At 41.5% G+C, this 22,487-nt stretch overlaps 2 protein-coding genes, 1 long non-coding RNA gene and 1 other non-coding gene across 10 annotated transcripts in view; 2 read left to right on the forward strand and 2 right to left on the reverse strand.

Annotated features, from left to right (window-relative positions):
- Window positions 1-10,361: 10,361 nt before the first annotated feature.
- LOC123581150 lies at window positions 10,362-21,754 on the reverse strand. Of its 2 annotated transcripts, none has more exons than XR_006703642.1 (4): window positions 21,652-21,754; window positions 13,860-14,054; window positions 11,506-11,654; window positions 10,362-10,694 (listed from the first exon to the last, which is right to left on the reverse strand). It is a non-coding gene; the product is annotated as an uncharacterized LOC123581150 (long non-coding RNA). The 2 variants fall into 2 exon arrangements; XR_006703643.1 differs by lacking the exon at window positions 21,652-21,754 and adding an exon at window positions 15,130-15,237.
- MTLN (mitoregulin) lies at window positions 15,239-16,280 on the forward strand. Its single transcript, XM_045446926.1, has 2 exons — window positions 15,239-15,582; window positions 16,180-16,280. Exon 1 carries the CDS (start codon window positions 15,276-15,278, stop codon window positions 15,444-15,446), a length of 171 nt encoding a protein of 56 aa, XP_045302882.1. The 5' UTR covers window positions 15,239-15,275; the 3' UTR covers window positions 15,447-15,582; window positions 16,180-16,280.
- LOC123581748 lies at window positions 19,277-19,380 on the reverse strand. The gene has a single exon (XR_006703984.1). It is a non-coding gene; the product is annotated as a U6 spliceosomal RNA (small nuclear RNA).
- Window positions 21,726-22,487, forward strand: part of NPHP1 (nephrocystin 1) — a 60,414-nt gene continuing 59,652 nt past the window's right edge. For 4 of the 6 annotated variants that reach the window (XM_045446923.1, XM_045446920.1, XM_045446924.1 and 1 more), the window contains exon 1: window positions 21,726-21,907. In XM_045446923.1, coding sequence (XP_045302879.1) covers window positions 21,839-21,907 — 69 coding nt within the window. In that variant the 5' untranslated portion in view covers window positions 21,726-21,838. The remainder of the gene's footprint in view (window positions 21,908-22,487) is intronic. The other 2 variants (XM_045446921.1, XM_045446919.1) reach the window with 2 other exon arrangements.

Genomic DNA, 22,487 nt, shown 5'->3' on the forward strand with positions numbered 1-22,487 from the left:
AAATGGGCCCTGACCATCTTACTTAATTCTTCAATCCACTCCTGCCCTCCTGCTGCCCTCCTTTCCTGATCTTTTACTTTCCTGCATTGCCCTTATCACCTCTGCCATACCGTATTATTTTTAATCTCTTATGTTTCTTATTTAGTGTCTGTTTATGCTTGATAGAATTTAATTTCCATAAGGGTGGAAATCTTTATTTTGTCCACAAATATTTCCCAAGCTGCTGCAACAGTGTCTATAAAATAGAAGGTTTTCAATAGGTATTAGTTGAGAATTTTTAGAAGTGGTGGGAATGGTTTCAATCAATCCCTTGCAATTAACCACAGAAAAAAGGGTGTATGAGGCTGTTCTGTGCCTCAGGTTCCAAAAGGACACTATTTTCTCAAGGCTCCCTCCTCCCTCCTTTAGGAAGCCCAGAGCCCCATTTTGTATCTTGCCTGTGCCCTGATGGGGAGATGATCACTTGTTTATTCTCCCTCACACAGAAGGGCCGTTGCCAGAGCTCCAGTCTAACCTAGCTATGTATCCTTGGAACCATGAGAGATTCCAAAAATAAAGTCTGCAGCCTAAAATGCTGGTTTGTTAAAAATCGAGAAGTTTATAAATGGAGGCCCAGTACTAGAAGAGAAAAAAACTATAGGGACAGAAATCTAATCAGTGTTTCCCAGGAACACTGGAAGGAAGGGATTTCGCTGCAAAGGGATCATAAACTTTCGGGGTGTTGGAAATATTTTATATCTTGATTGTGCTGGCTCATACATCGGTCACATCTTGTTGAATTATAAAAAGGGTAAATTTTACTGTGTGTCAAGTATGCTTCACTAAATTTGACCTACAAAGATAATAAGGAGGTGGGGCATCGTGTAAGAACAAGACGTAACAGGATTGGCCATGAGTTGTTGAGGATGAGTGATGAGTACACCTACCTGTTTCTGTATATACTTGAAATTTTCCATATTGAAAATTTTACAATAAAACGCATCTAACAAATACATGCAAGCAACAGAAAGCAATAAAACTGTACTGAAAAAAATCAAAGAGGATTGATTTTCAATAAGGGTATCAAGACCAGTAGGTGGGGGAAAGACCGCTCACTTTAACAAATGGTGCTGGAACAAGTGAATATCTACATGTAAAAGAATGAAAGTGGGCCTGGCTGGCTCAGTCAGTTAAGCATCTCACTCTTGATTTCAGCTCGGGTCATCATCCCAGGGTCGTGGGACTGAGCCCCGTGTTGGGCTCCGTGCTGAGTGTAGAGCCTGCTTGAGGTTCTCTGTCTCTCCCTCTGCCCTTCTCCCCTGCTTGCATATGTGCTGGTTCTCTCTCTCTCTCTCTCTCTCTCTCTCTCTCTCTCTCTCAAATAATGAAAGTGGACACTTAATTCACTCCACATATAAATATTAACTCAAAATGAATCCAAGACTTACATTAAAAAGCTAAAACTATAAAATTCTTAGAAGAAAGACACAGGGGCAAATCTTTATGACCTTGGATTTGGCAATGGGTTCTTTAATATGGCACCAAAAGCACAAACAACCAAAGAAAAAATAGATAAATAAAAAATAGATAAGTAAGACTTCATCAAAATGCAAAACTTTTGTGCATGAAAGAGCATTATTCACTGAGTGAAAAGGCAACCCATAGAATGGAAGCAAATACTATATCTGAAATCACATACAGGTATCCTCTGCTTTTTGAATGTTATCAGGCCACTTAGCTTTTTTTTTTTTTTAACATTTATTCATTTTTTGAGAGACAGAGTGTGAGATGGGGAGACGCAGAGGGGGAGGGAGACGGAGACACAGAATTTGAAGCAGGCTCTGAGCTCTGAGCTGTCAGCACAGAGCCCGACACGGGGCTCGAACCCACGAACTGTGAGATCACCACCTGAGCTGAAATCAGCGGCTTAACCGTCTGAGCCATCCAGGCCCCCCCAGGCCAGTTAGGCTTTTTGAAAGACCTACATTAGTACCTGTTTTCATTAACCAAAGAGGATTTTCATTTTTATGAAAAAGATGAAAAGCAAAAATAGCATTCAGCATTGGTTTTGCAATGAGCTGTTGTAGAGGCAGTACGTAGCCCAAGCAGCGAGGGTGTCCCTCCCAAACTCCTTCCCTAGGAACTGCACTCAGCGTCTCAGCATCCGGCCACCATAGTTATGAACTCTGTCTTTGAACATAAGTGCTTTATCTCAACTTACTTTGTACATCCATTAGCAAGATGTGTCCTAAAGTATCTGAAAAGCCTGAGAGATTATTTTTGGGCCCAAGAACACTCAAAACTTTTTCCATATAAGTTGACTTTTAAACAACATGGGTATGAACTGTGTGGGCCCACTTATACACAGATTTTGGGGGGGATAAATACAGCATGGTACTGTAAATGTATTTTCTCTTATGACTTTTCTTAATAATATTTGTTTCTAGCTCACTTTATTATAAGAATATAGCATATAATACATATAACATGCAAAATGTGTGTTAATCAACTGTTTATGTTATCTCTAAGACTTCCAGTCAACAATAGGCTCTTAGTACTTATGTTTTCAGGGAGTCAAAAGTTATACGTGGATTTTTTGACTACATGGGGGGTTGACGCTCCTCACTCCCATGTTGCTCAAGGGTCAACTATAAATTAATAGTAACCGCTTCTTCACTTTACGCCATTTCAGATTTCATAGGAATATTCTGGTTGGGGGTAGTGGGGAAAATCTGTATCTGATAAGGGTCTAGTATTCAAAACATATAGACAACTCTTACAACTCATCAATAAAAAAAAACAAACAAACAGGAACCCCATTTTTTCAAATGCTTTGAGAAAGGACTTTTTTTCCAAAGAAGGTAAAGAAATGGACACAACACTTGAAAATCTTCAACATTATTCATCATTAGGAAAATGCAAATCAAAATCACTATGATATACCACTTCACATTCAGGAGGATATCCATAACAAAACAAAAAAGTAGAACAAAGTTGGAGGACTCACATTTCCTGATTTTTAAACTTACTACAAAGCTACATTAATCAGCGTGGTACTGGCATAAGGACAGACAGATAGATCAAAGGATTGGAATACAAAGTCTGAAAACAGAGTCTTGCATATATGATCAATTGATTTTCAACAAGGGTCAAGACCATTCAACGAGAGATGACAGTCTTCTCAACAAATGGATATCCACATGCAAAAGAATGAAGTTGGATCCTTACCTCATACCATATATAAAAATTAATGTGGCGCCTGGGTAGCTCAGTCGGTTAAACATCTGACTTTGGCTCAGGTCATGACCTCAAGGGTTGTGGGTTCAAGCCCCGTGTCAGGCTCTGTGCTGACAGCTCTGTGTCTCCCTCTCTCTCTGCTCCTCCCCCACTCACACTCTGTCTCTCTTTCTCTCAAAAATAAACATTACAAAAAATTTTAAAAATAAATAAATAAAAATTAGCACAAAATGGATCAAAAACCTAAACGTAAGAGATAAAACTATAAAATTTTTAGAGAAGAACATAGGGAACATCTTTATGACATTGGATTTGCAATGATTTCGTGGATAGGACACCAAAAGCTCAGGCAACAACAAAAATAGGTAAATTGGACAAAATGTAAAACTTTTGTGCCTCAAAGGATATTATTAAGATTGTAAAAAGACAACCCCCAGGATAGGAGAAGATATATGCAAAGTGTATATCTGATAAGGGATTAATATCCAAAATATATAAAGAGCTATTAAATTCAACAACAAAAACAACATAAAACAACCCAATACAAAAATGGGCAAAAAAAAAAAAACCTTGAATAGACTTCTCTTCAAAGAAGATATACAAATGACCAATAAGCACATGCAAGTATGTTCAACATCATTAATAGGGAAATGCAAATTAAAACCACAATGAGATACTACCTCATACCCATGAGGATGGCTATTAGAAAAAAGAAAAAGAGAAAAAGAAAGAAGGAAAGAAGGAAAGAAAGAAAGAAAGAAAGAAAGAAAGAGACAGAAAAGGAAGGAAGGAAGGAAGGAAGGAAGGAAGGAAGGAAGGAAGGAAGGAAAAGAAAGAAAGGAAAGAAGGAAGGAAGGAGGGAAAGAAAGAAAGAAAGAAAGAAAGAAAGAAAGAAAGAAAGAAAGAAAACAACAAGTGTTGGGAAGGATGTGGAGAAATTAGAATAATGGTGTATTGCTAGTGGGAATGTAAAATGGGGCAACCTCTGTGGAAAACATGGTGGGGGTTTCCTCAAAAAGCTAAACATAGAATGACCATATGATCCAGCAATTCCACTTCTAGGTATATGTCCAAAAGATCTGAAAGCAGGACTCTTAACATATACCTGGATACCAATGTTCACAACAGTAGTATTCATAATAGCCAAAAGGTAGAATGAACAAACCAAATGTGGTATTTACATATACTATAGAATATTGTTTAGTTGTAAAAAGGAATTAAATTCTGAAACATGCCACAATATGGATAAACTGTAAAAATGTCATGTTAAATGAAATAAGCCAGAGACAAAAGGATAAATACTGTATGATTCCACTTATATGAGGTACCTAGAATAGGTACATTCATAGAGATAGAAAGTGTAATAGACGCTACTAGTTGTTGGAGTAAGGGAGAAGGGAGAGTGATTCAATGGGGACAGAGTTTCTATTTGGGATGATGAAAAAGATCTGGAAATGGATAGAATGGCTACACAACATTGTGAATGTACTCACTGCCACTTAAAAATGGTCAAAATGGTAAAGTGAATGTTATGCACATTTTGCCCCAATAAAAAATTTCAAGAATATTACCTACATTACAGTTCAGTCTTTGTGCTGTAAAATTCTATGCGCCTTGACAAATGCTTAAATTTCTTGTATCCATCATTACCATATCATATGGAACAACTTCATCACCCTAAAAAATCCATTGTACTTTATCACCCCCCAGAATCCACTGTGCTTCACCTACTCAACACTTCTCCCACCCCCAAACTTATGGTAACCACTGATCTCTTACCGTCTCTATAGTTTTCCCTTTCCCAGAATGCTATGTAGCTAGAGTCATGCAGCATGTGGCCTTTCAGAGCAGCGTCTTGCACTTAGCAATATGCATTTAAGGTCAATCCATGTCTTTTCATGGCTTGACAGCTCATTTCTTTTTACTGTTAAATGATATTCCATTGTATGGGTGGAGCGCAGCTTGTATATCCTTTCACTTATTAAATGACATATCAGTTGCTTCCAAGTTTTGGCAGTAATGAATGAGGCTGCTGTAAACATTCATGGGCAGTTTCACGTGGACATAGTTTCAAATCAGTTGGGTTTCTCTTTCATTTTTTTTACTCTTAAATTAACATATAAAATTAACTTTAAAAAGCCTGTAATTTTATAAGTTTTAACACACATAACAGATTTGAGTAACCACCACTACCACTGGGATACAGAAAGTTCCATGACCCTAAAAAACTCCCTTGTGCTACCTCTTTGTGTAAAGGTCAAGCCCTTCTCCTTCCTGAACCCTCAGCAACCACTGATATGTTCTCCTATAATTTTGCCTTTTCCAGACTGTCATATACATAAAATCATATAGCTTTGAGTCTGGTTTCTTTCACATAGCCCAATGCTTTAGAGATGCATCCCTGTTGCTGCGTGCATCAAGAGTAATTCCTTTTTACTGTTGGCTGTTGTTGGATCGTACGGATGCCCCATAGTTTATTCATCCATTCACCCATGAGAGGACATGTGGGTCTTTTCCAATTTGGGGCTACTATGAATAAAGGTGCTAAAAACATTAATGCACAGATTTGGGGTAAATATAAATTTTCATTTCTCTAGGGCAAATATCTAGGAATGGAATTGCTGGTCACCTGGTCAGTGACTTCACAAAAGATTGATAAACTGTTCTCAGAGTCACTGTACCATTTTACATTCCCACTGGCAATGATGTATAAGTTTCCCATTCTCAGAGTCCCCGCCAACATGCTTGGTGTTGTCATTTGAAAAATGTCTTAGCTGTTCTAACAGGTGTGCAGTGTTATCTCATCGTGGTTTTACTTTGCATGTCCCTAATGACACTGCACATTATTTCATGCACCTGTGTCCTGTACATCCTTTCTGGTAAAGTGCCTGTTAAAATCCTTCCCAATCTTTTATGTCTGTTGGTTTTCTAGTGTTGCGTTTTGAGAGTTCTTTATGTATTCTGCATATCATTTTCATTGGATATGTGATTTTTAAATATTTTCCCCAGTCTTTGGCTTGTGTTTTTATTGTCTTAACAGTATCTTTGGCAGAGCAGAGTTGTGTAATTTTAATCAAGTTCCATCAATAATTGTGCTTTTGGTATCATAATAAGAATTCTTGGCCTAACCCAAGTTCATAAAGATTCTCTGTTATGTCTTCTTCCAAAAGTTGATAGTCTTATGGTTTATATTTAGACCTATGATACACCTTGAATTAATTTTATATACAGTGTGAGTTGAGGTTCAAGGTTCTTATTCTACTTATGGATGTCCAGTTATCCAGCACCATTTGTTGAAGACTATCCTATACCTATTGAACTACCCTCCAATCCTGGTCAAAAATCAATTCACCGTATTTATGTGGGTTTATTTCTGGAATTTATTCTGTTCTATGTTGGCATCTTCTAAAAGTTGAAGCAGAGAAAGATCTTATGCCAACTGTACCTGTGAGCAAAAGGTTAACAAAAATCCTCTGTACAGTCAAAACTGACCTTGGGTTAACTTTCTAGAAACCTCACAGAGCTGGAGCGTCTACACTCTTTGTGGTAAAAATGAGCCCAGATTGGTAAAGTGCCTCTGGATTACAAGGACCATGAATGGTGTGCAAGTGCCTGGCAGGGGGCCGTGGCTCTGGGCTTCCCTGAGTGTCGTGACATGTGACCGGGACTTGTGGCCCTGGACGCTCCACCTGCAGAATCACGTGCAGGATACTTGCTCCTAGTTGGGACGTGAGCTTGGCTCTGACACCCACCTTTGTGATCTCATTCTCTCACATTTAATCTTCCACTAGGACTGCTCTGTGCACAGCTGCGAGACTACTGCTGAAGAAACACACCTGACTGCCAGGTCCGGACCTCTATCCTTCTCAGTGAACCCAGCGCCACGCGCGGGCTATTCCAGGTACTGAATAGGATTGCCTCGTGAAACCTAAGACCAGCCGCTGGTGGGCATTACAGTAACCAACTAATTCTGCCTTGTACCAGTTCATGTAATACATCTACTTCACTGTTAAAATACCTAGTGGTCGAGAATATAGATTTGTTTGAGATCCGCGTGCAATTAGAAAAATAGTTATACCTTACTTCCTAATAATGCCTAACCTAAACACCATCCTCTCCTCACTGTAATAGATTTGTACTTGTCTTTGTTCAGTGTCTCAAGGGAGTAAAATAGTCAACATTATTTGCTTTCACCCAGGAAAATTAATAATTCACTTGGACCCAGGAATTCACTGATGCCTCATCACAGTTAAACCAAGACTCAAAGGAGATGTTATTCCCTAGGTGATCGCTCTGACCCTATATGTAAATGAGCTCTTTTGAGATCCCCTGATGTGATGACTCTAAGACTCACTTTAAGTATCTGCCCACTGACGTGCCAAGACATATCAGCTGACGGAAGGACAGTATCTAAGAAAAGATTGCAAATTCATCAAAGTTACCCACAACCAACCACCAGAAGACAGTAAGAAGGATTTCTGAGACTAACTGGGTATCATGTGCAATGCATACCAAACTTTTCTGAAATAGCAAGGACTTGATACCATTTGCCTAAATCAAACCCTTTGGAATCTCCTTCATGGAATGGAAAAAGCAGAGATGGAAAAGACTTGCTGTGGTCTCACAACTTTCATCTACAATCACCTGAACTGCATCTCCCAGATTACCATAAAGCTTTCTTTTCATATATACATGAAAGGAAAGGTGAGCTGACATCTAAAGCTGTTAACACACAGCACATATCAAAGATCCATGGCCTATTACTAACCTGTCTTTTGACCCAGTAGTTAAGGCATATCCTATTTGTCTCAGAGCAAATTCAGCCTTAGCTAACCCAATAGACACATCTCCAGATCTTATACTGGAACTGTAAAATCTGATGGCACCACATGCAGGACAGTGCTTACTTCTAACTGAGATCATCTATTATTTTTCTGCTTTTTAATTAACTAATTATGAAATACTGTTACCTTTTCCTCCTCAAATGCTATTCTTTGTTGTAACACTCTAAAGTAGCAATTTATTATTTTTCCTGGAGGTATAAATAGTATTTTGTAAATAGCCTCCTAGGGATTGTGATCCTGCCTATAAAATTTGGCCAACTTGAGGTGACCATCACCAATTAGAACCTCGCTTTGGCTGACACAATTAATGAGTCCAGCCCTTAGAGCTCAAGTAGTTAGTTATGAATAATAGAATAACCTTGGAGTTCGCACTGTTACTAATACTCCATCTTTACCTAGATTTTGTTCCAGAGGTGGGATGGAACAATCCATCACCTAACTTAAGGAAAAAGGCAACCTGGCTACTCAAGGTAGACTCAGGAAGTTGTTGGATTTGTCTTTAGCCCTGAGAAATACTGGGTCATGGTTTCTATGGGCTTTCCAGTCCCATCTCATAATATTCTTAATTATTCTTGTTTGTCTCATAGTTGTTCAATGTCTGTTGTCCAGAATCGCAAATGCACATCAATCAAAGACAAAACGAGATGAAAACATGTTGACTGATACTCAACTGATCATCAGACTTCTGGAAATGAAACCTCATCTTCAAGAAGAATCAATAACACTGGTAGAACTCTGCCTAATTCCTAGGTATTTCCTGCAATTCTACTGGATGGAAGATTAAAAAGAGAGACTGAGGGAAAAAAATTTCTATCCTCCTACAAAAAAATGATCTGACCACAACAATGAATAACTACTATAACCGGCTTTAAATTCATCCTGATCAACCCATAACAACTTCCTCCCAGCAGTTACACTTCTGAAAAAACAGCCAATTCGCAAGAGCCTCCTTTCAATGGAAAAACATCTGCAAGTTAGCCAGTCATCAATGAATCACTTGCTTTCACAGTTAAACGTTAAAAAAAAATCCTTAAACATTACTGCTCTTGAAAATCCACCAATCCCTGAACTCTGTGTGTCCCAAGAGAAAAAGGAGGCATAAGACTATTTGAAGAAAAAATGGCCAAAAGTTTTCTAAATTTGGTGAAAACTATTAATCCCACAGATTCAAGAGACTCAACACATTCCAAACAGAATAAACTTTTTAAAACTATACAAAATACATCACAACTGAATTGCTAAAACTTCTTGATAGTCTTAAAAGCAGCCAGAGGGGAAAAAAGACTCATTATATACAGATAGACTTTGTTTCCAAAATTAAGCAAGCCAGAAGGCAATGGAACATCTTTTTTTCTTCTTTTTCTTTTCTTTTTTCTTTTTTTCTTTTTTTTTTTTTTTTTTTGAGTGAGTGCACGTGTGTGCAAACAGGACCGGGCAAAGGGAGAGGGTGAGAGAGAATTTAAGCAGGCTCCACGCTCAGCACAGAGCCCAACGTGAGGCTTGATCTCACGACTGTGAGATCATGACCTGAGCTGAAATCAAGAGTCTGAGGCTCAACCAACTGAGTCACCCACCCGGGTGCCCCATTCATTTTTTTTTCTTTTTTTTTTTTTTTAATGAAGATGACACGCAATGTTACATTAGCTTCAGGTGTACAACATAGTGAGTTGACTAGTGTATTTGTTATGCTGTGCTCCCCACAAGTATGGCTACCAATGGTCCCCATACAATGCTATTACCGTACCAACAATGGAACATCTCTAAAGTACTGCAAGAAAAAAGTGTCAACCTCAAGTATGCCTAACATCCACTCCTATACACTATACTGCCACTGTCTCTTGTCTACACTACTGGAATAGTTTCCTAACCAGTTTCCCTACGTCCATCCATGGCACTTTCCAATCCATTCTCCAACAGAAATCAGATTACTTTTATTAATATGCAAACAGAGCCCTGTAACTCCCCTGCTCACAAAAATGGTGGCCTACTTCCCTCTGAATAAAGTCCAATGCCCTTGACATGGCCTGCAAGTCCTATCTACTTTTCCTACCTCTCTTCCGCTCCTGCCCCTCCAGTTCCCAGAGAGTCAGCTTTTGCAGCCTCAAACATTCACGAGTGCATCCTCCTGGTCAAGAGAAGAACTCTCCCTCCCATTCCTACTTGTGTGTCTCACGTCAGGTCCTAACTGCAAAGCCCATAGGAAACCTTTCTTGACAACTCCCATCCTCCCAAACCCAGTTAGGCTCTAATGTGTTCCCGCAAGCATGGTGCACAGCACTTTTTCATCTAAGCACTTGTCAGTGTTTGTAAGGCTATATTTATTTGTGTGAAGATTTGATTGTTGTCATTCTTCCTCCTAGACAGTAGGTCCTTGACATTGGTTAGCATGGAATATGTAGCAATAAATATCTGGCATATGGTATGCACTGAGCAAATACTTAGTGGAATAATGAGTGAATTATAGATGACCATTTTACCTCAGAATTATGAGGAGATAGGCTGGTGTCTTCTTTACAGAAGAATACAGAAGGGTTTTCCTGTTCTTTCTGAAAGGATTGTGGGAGGCCATTCTACTGTGCACGTCTCCAGAATTAGAAACCACCGAGGCAGACTTGAAGAAGCACATTATAGCTCCTGCCAAAGACAAGGATCAAGGCTCAGCCTTTGCCATGGCATGGCTTTCATTCTTGCTTACACACCAGGGAGGAAATGATTCACACTTGACAATCACACAATCTGGTGTATTTACTTTGCATGCCTACCTCCCCTAAGTCCCAGGCTCTTAGAATGTATACTGGTGGAGGCAGGAAGAATTTTTCTTCCCACTTCCCAAAACTCAAGGGAAGAGAATGGGACACAAAGGATCCGGCAGTTAAAACTGACACACGGGGTTGGGGCGCATGGGTGGCTTAGTGGGTTAAGCATCTGACTTCAGCTCAGGTCATGATCTCACGGTTTGTGAGTTCGAGCCCCACATCAGGCTCTGTGCTGACATCTCAGAGCCTGGAGCCTGCTTCAGATTCTGTGTCCCCCTTTCTCTCTGCCCCTCCCCCCACTCAACCTCTGTCTCTGTCTCAAAAATAAATAATAAAAAAAAAAGTTTAAACTGACACAGAGGGCTGTGTGCTTGTGGCTCAGGGGAACAGGCCCAGCCTGAGTTCTACGGGCCCAAAACTCAAGGACCTACTGATATGAATGCGCCATGTTAATCATGGCAAAGTTCCACCCTTTATGGAGGCTTTAGGGTATAAAATGACTGCTTTGTTGCATAGGGTCCTAGAGTTGCAGAGGAAATCAATTCCATTTATATACTTTAAATAAATTTATAAGCAATAAAGGTCTAATACTGTAAATGACAAAATCTTTTCCCTTGCCAAGCACTTCAAACAGCAAACTCAACAATGGCAGTTAATGTATCATTCAAAAGACATTCACACAGGGGTACCTGGGTGGTTCAGTCGGTTAAGCGTCTGACTCTTGATTTCAGCTCAGGTCATGATCTCACAGTTGTGAGATCGAACCCTGCATCAGGCTCTGTGCTGACAGTGTGGAGCCTGCCTCAGATTCTTCCCCACTCCTCTGCTTGTGTCTGCTCTTAAACAAACAAACAAACAAATAAATAATAAATAAACAAACTTAAAAAAAAAAAGTCATGTAATCAATTAACTCATTACACTTGACTATTCCACCTGTGAATCCAAATGTAATCATCACCTCAAAGCTGGCTGACCATAATCAAGTCTACAAAAATTCCCCATTGAAATAATGCACCCTGGGGGAAAAATACAGTCTCAAGCCAGGGACACACTGACTCTTTAAGAGGGATTTAAAGCCTTACACCCCTGCTTTCTTCCCAGCAGTTCTGTTCTCCCGTCTGGCCAGCGTTTCCTCCTGCAAAATTAAGGGCATTTCTACGGTCTCTCCCAGCTCTATCCACCTAAGGTTTTCCCATATTCAAGGCCTGCTGTAGCATACATGTGCACACGATCTGGTTTATTTTTAGCCCACAGGCCACTTAGGGATGAGGTAAGAATTCCAAGCGAGGTTCAAATTTGCAATAATACCAGTGGCCCAAGTACACAACTTCAGGCTGCCAAAACTTGGTTTAAAAATATCTTAGAGCTACTGAATCACACCAAACTATTTTACAACAAGAAAACTGCGATCCAGAGAAATCTCTTTTCTCCTGATTTTCCTACCCATCTTTCAAGATTCAGTTCAGCCACACACCCGTAAGACTCCCCTGACCACTCCCTGCTGTCATCCACTCCAAATATTTACTGACTGTTAGGTGCCAGCCCCTACTGCGGGCACTTGAGATCCACCAGTATACAACTGAGACAAAAATCCTTCCCCTTGAATAGCTTACACTGTAGCTGGAGACAGACAATAAACAATAAGTATAATAAATACAAATGGATACTATAAATCCTACAGTAGGTGGAAGGCTATAAATACTGTGGAGGTGGAGAATAGAGTGGGGAAAAGGAGATCAGGAGGGCCGGGGCGGTGGGGGGGGGGGGGGTTGGATTGTGATTTTTATTTTTTTTATTTTATTTTTTTTTTTTAATTTTTATTTATTTTTGGGACAGAGAGAGACAGAGCATGAACGGGGGAGGGGCAGAGAGAGAGGGAGACACAGAATCGGAAACAGGCTCCAGGCTCTGAGCCATCAGCCCAGAGCCTGACGCGGGGCTCGAACTCACGGACCGTGAGATCGTGACCTGGCTGAAGTCGGACGCTTAACCGACTGCGCCACCCAGGCGCCCCAGGATTGTGATTTTTAAACAGTCACGTAGGCCTTGTTGAGAAGGTGGCAGTTGACAAGAACCTAAAAGGGGTGAGGAAGTTAGTTATGCAGGCATCTTGGAGAAGAGCGTGTCAGGCAGGGGGACTGCCCATGCGAATATTCTTAGGTAGGAGTATGCCCGGGCGAACACAAGAAACAATGAGCACACGGGTGATGGGGAAGGGATGGGGAGGAACTGATCATGCAGAGAGCTCTGGGGACCACCGCCAGGGCTTTGGCCACTGCACGGTTTGAGCAGAAGAGGGAGATGATCCGACTTCTGATCTCCAAGGTTCGCTCTGGCTCTTTCACTGAGAATAGAATGTGGTGGAAAGCAACAGAAGCACAGAAACCTGATGAGGGCTATTGCAGTAACTCAGGTAGGAGATGACCAAAATATGTTGGTCATATTTTGAAAATATGACCAACAGAACTGGTTGACAGATTGGATGGACTATAAAGAGAAAGAGTCTTTCTGAAGGTTTTCTTTTTTTAAGTCTCAGCTACATACTTATTAAATATTCCAATTCATCATAATGTGTCTTAATTTTTTCCCCATCTTTCACCCTGCACTAAGCTGTCTGAGGGAAGTCGTGCTGTAGCCACTTCCACATTCCCAATGCCTCCTGCAGCATTCCATACATATTTGCCAAATAAATGAACATTAAGCATGGCAGATGTGAGTTCACACTGGACCCAATACTGTCTTTAACATCTCTCTGCCAAGATGTGTTCTGCCTCAGGTATGAAAGTCCCCTTGCTGGTTATCAATAGAGACGTGAGGTCAGTCCGGCCCCAATCTAATGAGTTCAGGCTCCACGGGCTGGTCTCCCTTTCCTGACCGCATTAGTTTTCTATTGCTGTGTAACAAATTGCCCCAAACCTAGCGACTTAAAACAACACACATTTATAATATCAACTGTCCATGGGTTAGGAGCCCAGCCACATGGGTCCTCTGTTGGGGTCTCGAAAAGTCTACAATCAAGATGTCAGCCAGGGTGTGTTCTTACTTTGGGGGTGGAACCGGGGAAGATCCTGCTTCCAAGCTTATTCAGGTTGACAGGGCGGTTAATTTCCTTGGGCTGTACAACTGAAGTCTCCATCTTCTTGCCAGCTGTGGGCTGGGGGCATCCTGATGTTCCTAGAGGCCACCTGCAGTCCTTTGCTATATGAGCTTCTTCAACATGTTCACATTCATCATCAAGCTGGTAAGGAGAGTCATCAGTCTGTTAAAAAGAAGTGTTATACACCATAAAGGAATCCCAGGAGTGACATCCCAGCACCTTTGCTTTATTCTGTTAGGTAGAAGGAAGTCACAGGTCCCACACTTGAGAAGAAATTACACAAAGGCATTGGGGGTCACCTTAAGGTCTGTCCATCAGAATGACTTCTATCGTTAGAATTTTTTCACCATGCCAGCAATTCTGACCCACTATTAGTTCTGGCATAGCAGGGCCCTCTAGAACTCACTGTCCAATACCTATGTGACTAGTGTGACAGAAGAAGTGAACTTTGAACTTCTTTAAAAATTTAATGAATTTAGGGGCCTCTGGGTGGTCCAGTCAGTTAAGCATCCGACTTCGGCTCAGGTCATGATCTCATAGTTTATGGGTTTGAGCTCCACTATGGGCTCTGTGCTAAAAGCTCAGAGCCTGGAGCCTGCTTCAGATTCTGTGTCTCTCTCTCTCTATCCTTCCCCAGCTTGTGCTCACTCTCTCTCAAAAATAAATAAACATTTTTTTTAATGTTTAATTAAATTTAAAAACTGATACTCAACTCGGTTATTGGAGAAATTTTTATGTCTTTGGAAAACCTGAGTCTATATATCTTTTTCAACTAACTTTTATGAAATCTGGATACTGACCAAGTATTTCCCCTGAAACTTTAGCGTTCAAATTGAGATGCGCTGTTAATTACAACATCTACATCAAATTTCAAAGACTGAGTACAAAAAATATCTCATTAATAATTTTTATGTTGATTACAGGTTGAAATGATAACATCCTGTATATATTGGGCTAAACAAATCATACTATTAAAATAATTTACATCTCTTTCTTTTTCTTTTTTCTTTTTTAATGCGTTACCAGTTGAGAGTTACCTATGCGACTCGCATTCCCCCGCCTAGAGAAAATACAAAGAGGTGTTGGGCTTACAGTAAGTTTGGAAAGACACACCATCAAAGTTAGCTAATAAGGCAAGACAATATCTGACTTATCTGACTAACGCCAAACAATAACTACCGTAGAAGGCCCGAGGAGGTAAGGAGGGGACACCCACAGGCCGGACAAACCAGAGAAGGCGAGCCAGAAGTCGTGAGTTTTGAGCGAAGGCGCCGCAGGGCGCGCTGCGCACGCACCACCCTGCGCTCCGCGCGTTTGACCCCGCCGCCGCGCCGTAGGTCAGGCTGCACGCCGCCGGCTGTCATGGCGAACGTGTCCGAGCGGACGCTGCAGCTGTCTGTGCTGGTGGCCTTCGCGTCTGGAGTGCTCGTGGGCTGGCAGGCGAACCGGCTGCGGAGGCGCTACCTGGACTGGAGGAAGCGGAGGCTGCAGGACAAGCTGGCGGTGACTCAGAAGAAGCTGGACTTGGCCTGAGACCCCGCGCGCGCCCGCGCGCCCACCTCGCCTTGCGCTGGCGGGGCCTCCGGCGGGGCTCCGACACGTGACCTACGGTCTCCGTACATACTCTGCAGCGCCTTGCTCTTGATGGAGTCGGTGAGCGGTACTGACGGTACGGACACTAAGCGGAGATGTCGGGGACGGGCGGATATCGTGGGGCAGGAGCGCCTGTGGATACCTTATAGGAGGTGACTCTCTCCCACAGACACCAGAGGGAGGAGGTTTTCTTTTCCCCCCAAAAAAGTACACTGTGGTGTCGTAATTCAGTTCACTGCTTGCCTTTAGTGGGCATGCCTTACCACGTGCAGTATCGTTGCACCTTGACATTAAACTTCTGGGAAGTAAGATACTGGAAAGAAGGAAAGGAAAAAAGAAAACGATCGTGGGGGTATGCCGGCCACCTCCTTTCCCCCATGTCATTCTTTTCGATAGTATCCTTGGTAGATCTTGGTATATCTTTGCATTCATGTTTTGTAATCTCCAGTCTGAATTCTTTGGTTCTTAGCAGCCTGGTAAAGTGGAAAGAGCACTGGCCTGGAAGTTAGGAGCCTTGCATCTAGTGGTAGCTTTTTCATCAGAGCTATGCAAATTTTCTTATCTGTAACATCAGATCTCATAGTTCATAGTTTAACTCCACAAGAACTCCACAAGACAATAATTTTAAGTTAACGATTATATATTTCTAATTGTTTTTCTCTTCTGTTTCCAGCAGTTTGTCGAAGATGGATACAGAACACTGGACAGATCTAATTTCTCCTTGCACTTTATGAGTCAATTTTATTTTCAAAATAAAAAAAATTCTTAAACCTCTTTGAATCTTTTATCACAAGGAAAAGGAGTATCTTGCCTGGCAAGCAGTTCACTGCATCAAAAGATCGGGATTCTCAAAACTCATCTGTTAGTGTTTTGAGCAGATAATCTTTTTTAAGGAATATATGGCAATTCCTTGGTACAACTGCAAAGGAGAGTTGGCCCAGGGACCATTCGGAGTCCTTTTGCCCAACTTTGTGCAGTAAAGCAAGGGACTGTGTAAACATAACTGAGTTAAGGATGATGTATGTAAGACTTTTGCACTTATGAGAGTGACAACATACTCCAATTTTTATTGGTAAACACTTCATTTATGTGTTACTATGTTATATACATTAAAGGAAAACCGCTCTTGACTAGAGCTTAGTGATAAATTCCAACTGTTATCTAAAAATCAAGAGTGACTAAGGCCTTGTCTATTTTTAATTTGCAAGAGGTGTTTTCTATAACACTGTCCTTGCTCATTCTTACAAAGATTAATTTTGTGTCTCAGCACATTAACATAAGAAAATTCAAACAAGTTTCCACACAAAGCTTTTATTTTTTATTTTTTTGTTCCATTTTACTGGAGCCATCATGCTTTATTACTTCCAACTCTTATTTTCCTTCTGTGAACACAAAGACTAAAATGTTGGTTCTGAGAGCTTATCCCATCTGGCCTGCAGTTTGCTTCTCAACCACATAGAAGATAGAGGCCATTAGGCTAGAATTCCCTCATTGTTCTTCCTCTCAATAGCTCTGTTGAAGGGCAGTGGTTTTCAAAAGGGCTGCACAATATAATCATCTAGAGAGCCATAAAAATATCAGCATGCCACAGATTTCCATTTATGTAGTTTGGGGTATGCCTGAGCATTAGGATTTTTAAAGCTCGCCAAGTGATTGTGATGCCCAGCAGTGGTTCAAAACCACTGGTTTGGAGGCTTTATCTCCTTGGCTTTTCCTTTCTCACAAGAGGAGATGCACACATCCCTTCCAAGGCTGACTCCTCTTTGGCCTCCGTTGAATTCTGCATCTCTCAGCCCCCTTCCTTGTTCTCTAGGACACAGTGTATTTCTAGCATCTGCAGTCTCTCCCTGCTTTCCAAATTCTTTTTACAAATCTGCACAGATCTTGACTTTGGGAAAAAAATCTTTGGTTGGCCCCATCATTTGCTAATTAGAAAAAATGGCCCACTATCACTTCCTAAATGCTTTGCCCATTAAATTCCTGGAGTCTGCCCTCTGCATGCTCCAGAGCCATTGTTATCGAATGGCCATTTATGAATTTTTAATTTTCACCTCCAGAGTATTTGATAATGCCAGTTTCTCCCTGGAAATTATTCTTGCCATACTTCCCTAATAACATAAAATTACCCACGTTTCCAAACTTTTACTACTGCTTCCTTTTCCAAGTTCCTGAAATTTCAATCCTTGGGCCTCTGCTCCAACCTTTCCCTTTGATTACCAAGCCAGTCCCCAGGCTTAATGGACACATCCAAGCAGAACCCTTTCTAAGGTATTTCTATCCTACCTGATCCTTTTATTTCCAGCTTCACCCTTTGAAGTGTCTAGTGGGTGTTTTCACTGGTAATCTTCCTCGAGAACTCAAATCCCATGTGTACAGTTCACTTGGCAGGGAATTCTGCATGCCAGGTGGCACTTCCACGACAATCTTTGGTAGTTGGTACAGCTTCATGATTCTAGTCCACCACCCTAGCTCATAAGCTCTTTGAGGCCAGTGCCTTAAACATCTTGTACCACAGGTCTAACCAGTGCTTTGCACCAAGGTGCTCATAAATATTTGACAGGTTTATTTGAGGTGGATTGTCTTAAGATCCTGGAACAGGCAACTTTCTCTGTCCTCTGGTCTTATTAGCAGGTCCCTAACTACTTAGTTCTGCTAACTGTACATAATGAGCCTCTCAAAAGCCATTGAATACGTTTTCAGTGTCTCCTGTAAGGTAGCAATACAAAGTTAACATTCATTTTAACAGAGTTGGAAGGAAATCATAATGAGTTTTACAAAATAGCTTGTTCTCAGGAGCAATAGTCGTCATGCTTTGCTTTGCTTTTGGCAACCTTACTACCAACCCTTCTTGTTTTAGTTTACTTTGATTTTCATAATGGCAAGAGAGAAGCAAAGACAGTTAATGTGACTATGCTGAGCATCACAAATCAAAAGAAATGTAAATTAAGGAAAAAGAAGGCAGCTGAGCACTCTCATCCCTTATAGCACACTAAATACTATTGAAATAGTATTTCTCAACATTGAAAGTGCACATGAAACACTGAGGTATTATTAAAACATAGGTTCTGATTCTGTAGGTCTGTGATGGGGCCTGAGAACATGCATTTTTTCTTTTTTGAGAATATGCATTTCTAACAAGCTCCTAGATGATGTTGATGATGCTGATCCAGGACTTAAAGGAATAAATGGTTATAATTCTGAATATAGTACAAAATGTATAAAATCAGTCATCTTTCCACTTGAGATGAACAAGAGTAACCAGCTTTTTTGCATCCTTCCTCATCGCTCATACGTATACACACATGTAGGGGGTTTGTTTGTTTATTTTTACCAACATAGAATTATACCATATTCATGACTGTAACTTTTCCATTTAAAATATGGAAATCCTTATAGATCTGATCTACAATATTTTTTTTCTAATTTATACATGCATATTTAAATAAGGATTTCATAAATGATGGATTTTGCTTACCTCTTACAATAGCACTCCTTTCTCATTTGTTGTTATAAACCTGTTTTGTTTGTTTGTTTTCACACAGAACGCTTCAGGGGGCACCTGGGTGGCTCAGTTGGTTACGCGTCTAACTTTGGCTCAGGTCATGATCTCACAGTTCTCGGGTTTGAGCCCTGCGTCTGGCTCTGTGCTGACAGCTCAGATCCTGGAGCCTGCTTCGGATTCTATGCCTCCCTCTCTCTGCCCCTCCCCTGCTTGTGCTTAGTCTCTCACTCTCTCTCTCAAAAATAAATAAACATTTAAAAAAATGTTTTTAAATATAGAACAATTCAGGAATTTGCCTGTCATCCTTGCACAGAGGCCATACTAATCTCCTTACGGTTTCAGTTTTAGTATACGAGCTGCCCACGTGAGCACTGTTACAAATCTTTTTTTTTAATTTAATTTTTTATTTTTTTTAATTTACATCCACATTAGTTAGCATATAATGCAACAATGATTTCAGGAGTAGATTCGATTCCTTAGTGCCCCTTACCCATTTAGCCCATCCCCCCTCCCACAACCCCTCCAGTAACCCTCTGTTTGTTGTCCATATTTATGAGTCTCTTCTGTGTTGTCCCCCTCCCTGTTTTTATATTATTTTTGTTTCCCTTCCCTTATGTTCATCTGTTTTGTCTCTTAAAGTCCTCATAGGAGTGAATCATATGATTTTTTTCTCTGACTGACTCATTTCACTTAGCATGATACCCGCCAGTCCCAACCACGTAGTTGCAAATGGCAAGATTTCATTCTTTTTTTTTTTTTTAATGTTTATTTATTTTTGAGAGAGACAGAGAATGCGAGTGGGTTAGGGGCAAAGAGAGAGGGAGACACAGAATCCGAAGCAGGCTCCAGAATCTGAGCTGTCAGCACAGAGCCCGACGTGGGGCTCGAACTCACCAGCCGTGAGATCATGACCTGAGCCGAAGTCGGATGCTCAACCGACTGAGCCACCCAGGTGCCCCGAGATGTCATTCTTTTTGATTGCTGAGTAATACTCCATTGTGTGTGTGTGTGTGTGTGTGTGTGTGTGTGTGTATACCACAACTTCTTTATCCATTCATCCATCGATGGACATTTGGGCTCTTTCCATACTTTGGCTATTGTTGATAGTGCTCCTATAAACACGGGGGTGCATGTGTCCCTGCGAAACAGCACACCTGTATCCCGTGGATAAATGCCTAGTAGTGCAATTGCTGGGTTGTAGGGTAGTTCCATTTTTAGTTTTTTGAGGAACCTCCATACTGTTTCCCAGAGTGGCTGCACCAGCTTGCATTCCCAACTGTTACAAATCTTTTTAATGAAGATACTACATTGGGCTATTTATGTGAATTTTTAAGTATCATGAGCCATAATGCAGAAGTTAACTCAAACTAAAGACATGAGCTACAAAAAAGCAGATCATACCAAATTATTGTCAAGATATGAAGAACAACAACTCATATAGGTATGGAGTAAATTAGTACAACTTTGGGAAAATAGGCAGTATCTACTAAAGCTGAACATAAAGCATGCCCTGTGGCCCAGCACTGTATACTTGTTTGTACTATGTATATATGTATGTAATAGCATTGTTTGTAATAGCCCTAAACTGGAAACTACCCACATGTCCAGCAACAGTGGAATGAATGAGTATATTAGGAGTATCACACAATAAAATACCAGAGAGCAAAAGAACTGAACAAATTACAACTACACATGATGATACAGATGCATCTCACAAATAACATGTTGAGTGAAAAAAGCCCACCAGGATGCCAGTCCACAATGCATGATTACACTGGACAGTTCAAAAGAGGCAAAACAAGTTTTTGTTACAAGTTAGTATAGTGTTTACTTTGGACATAGGCAGTGGAGGTGGGTCGGGATTAGGAAGGGAGAACTACCTAGGGTTCTGGTAATGCTCTGCATCCTTATATGGGTGATGTTACCTGAAGGTGGGTTCAATGTGAAAATTCAGTGAGGTGGGTGGGCACTTGTCATTTCTCTCTAAGTATATTTGAAGAAAAAAGTACACAAATAAGTAGCATAGTAGCTGGACCTGTGGAATCAACTTGTTCGTCGTACAGAAGAGCATTCATTTATATTAGTGAAGTTCATCCTTTGCAAAGTGAGCTCATATCATTATTTTTACTCGGTGTAGTTAGTGCAAAGTTTGGGAACTGGACTTAAAGGATTCAGAACCATCTGGGGAAATGTTATTACAATCTCTCTGAGAGGAGGAGTAAAATGGAGATCATAATTATTTGCTCGCATACCTGCTGTAGGACAGACAAAATCACCATCCTCACAGAACTCAGGATGGACAACGTGATAACGTGCAACACTAAAGTGAAATGAAACCAGCAACGCCCCAAACGGCGAAGAATATAAAACCTGTCCTTTGATGTGACAGTGTAGGCCACATAGGAAAGCTACCCTTGCTGTTAAGAGTTTATGACGCTTAAATTATACCTTAAGATTAGTTCAGCAAAACTGATTATGAGAGAACAAATGCCGTTACACCGACACCCCCAACAGCATTGGCGTGGTAACACTGAGGTATTGTGGGACATGTAGTTTCCGACGCCGTGGCGCATTCTCCCCCACCTCCACCCACGTCCTGTGGAACTGGCCGGCAAAAGAAAACTACTCGGCAGTGGGCCTGACCTGAGAGCCCAGGACCTGCGGCGCGGAGGGGTGGCTACTGCGACAGGGCACGACCTCCCCCTCCCTCCTCCACTCGCCTGCGGGTTCCAGGGCTGAGAGGCGGGCGCGCCGTGATTGCGTCACGGGCCCACCCGCCGCCGTGGTTTCCCTGACGACCGGGAGGGCGCCCGGAGCAGAGGCGAGGGAGATGCTGGCTAGGCGGCCGCGTAATCCTCTGCAGGCCCTGCAGCGCCGCACTCAGGAACTGAAGCTACAGGTAGCGTCTGGCTGTCCAGCCGGGGGCCTGGGCATCACGAGACAGCCTGGGTTCTAGTGGCGGGCGAGATCTGGGGTGTACCTTAATCCTGGCAGCCTACCCCAACCCACTTACTTTCCCGAGTTGTAGCGCTCCCTCCTCCACCCCAACATCCTGAAGCGAAACCCCGATTCTAACCCCTCTTGCTCCTAGTCCAACCCCCGGAAGCTGAACCTCCCGAAAATCTTGACCATCGACTAAGCGCCTTACCCCTGCCCCTCACATCTCAGTCTCCAGCCTAATAACTCCCTTAACCACTCTCCAACATAGTAACTCCCTTAACCAACCTCGCTTCCAAAGTTAAACTTAACAATAACCATTTCCAAGTATCTCTGCGCCCATCGCTTTCCTCCACTCTCCATGCCTCCTTACCTTTGAGCCTTTTTCCAGTGGAAGCCGTTTTTGCGTCACATGAACTCGAAACGAAATAGATGTTAAAGAATAGACCTAATATGTAAGGAAAATATTAGGTTCCGACAAATGAGTGAAGGACATGAACTGAAGAAGAAATACAGGGAAGCCATAAACATGAGAAAAGTTA

Source organism: Leopardus geoffroyi, chromosome A3 (genome assembly GCF_018350155.1).
Source record: "Leopardus geoffroyi isolate Oge1 chromosome A3, O.geoffroyi_Oge1_pat1.0, whole genome shotgun sequence".
NCBI classification, from domain to species: Eukaryota; Metazoa; Chordata; class Mammalia; order Carnivora; family Felidae; genus Leopardus; species Leopardus geoffroyi.

Bases quoted from the DNA above. Each gene is read 5' to 3' on its own strand.
- MTLN (XM_045446926.1), top strand. From the start codon at position 15,276: ATGGCGAACGTGTCCGAGCGGACGCTGCAGCTGTCTGTGCTGGTGGCC.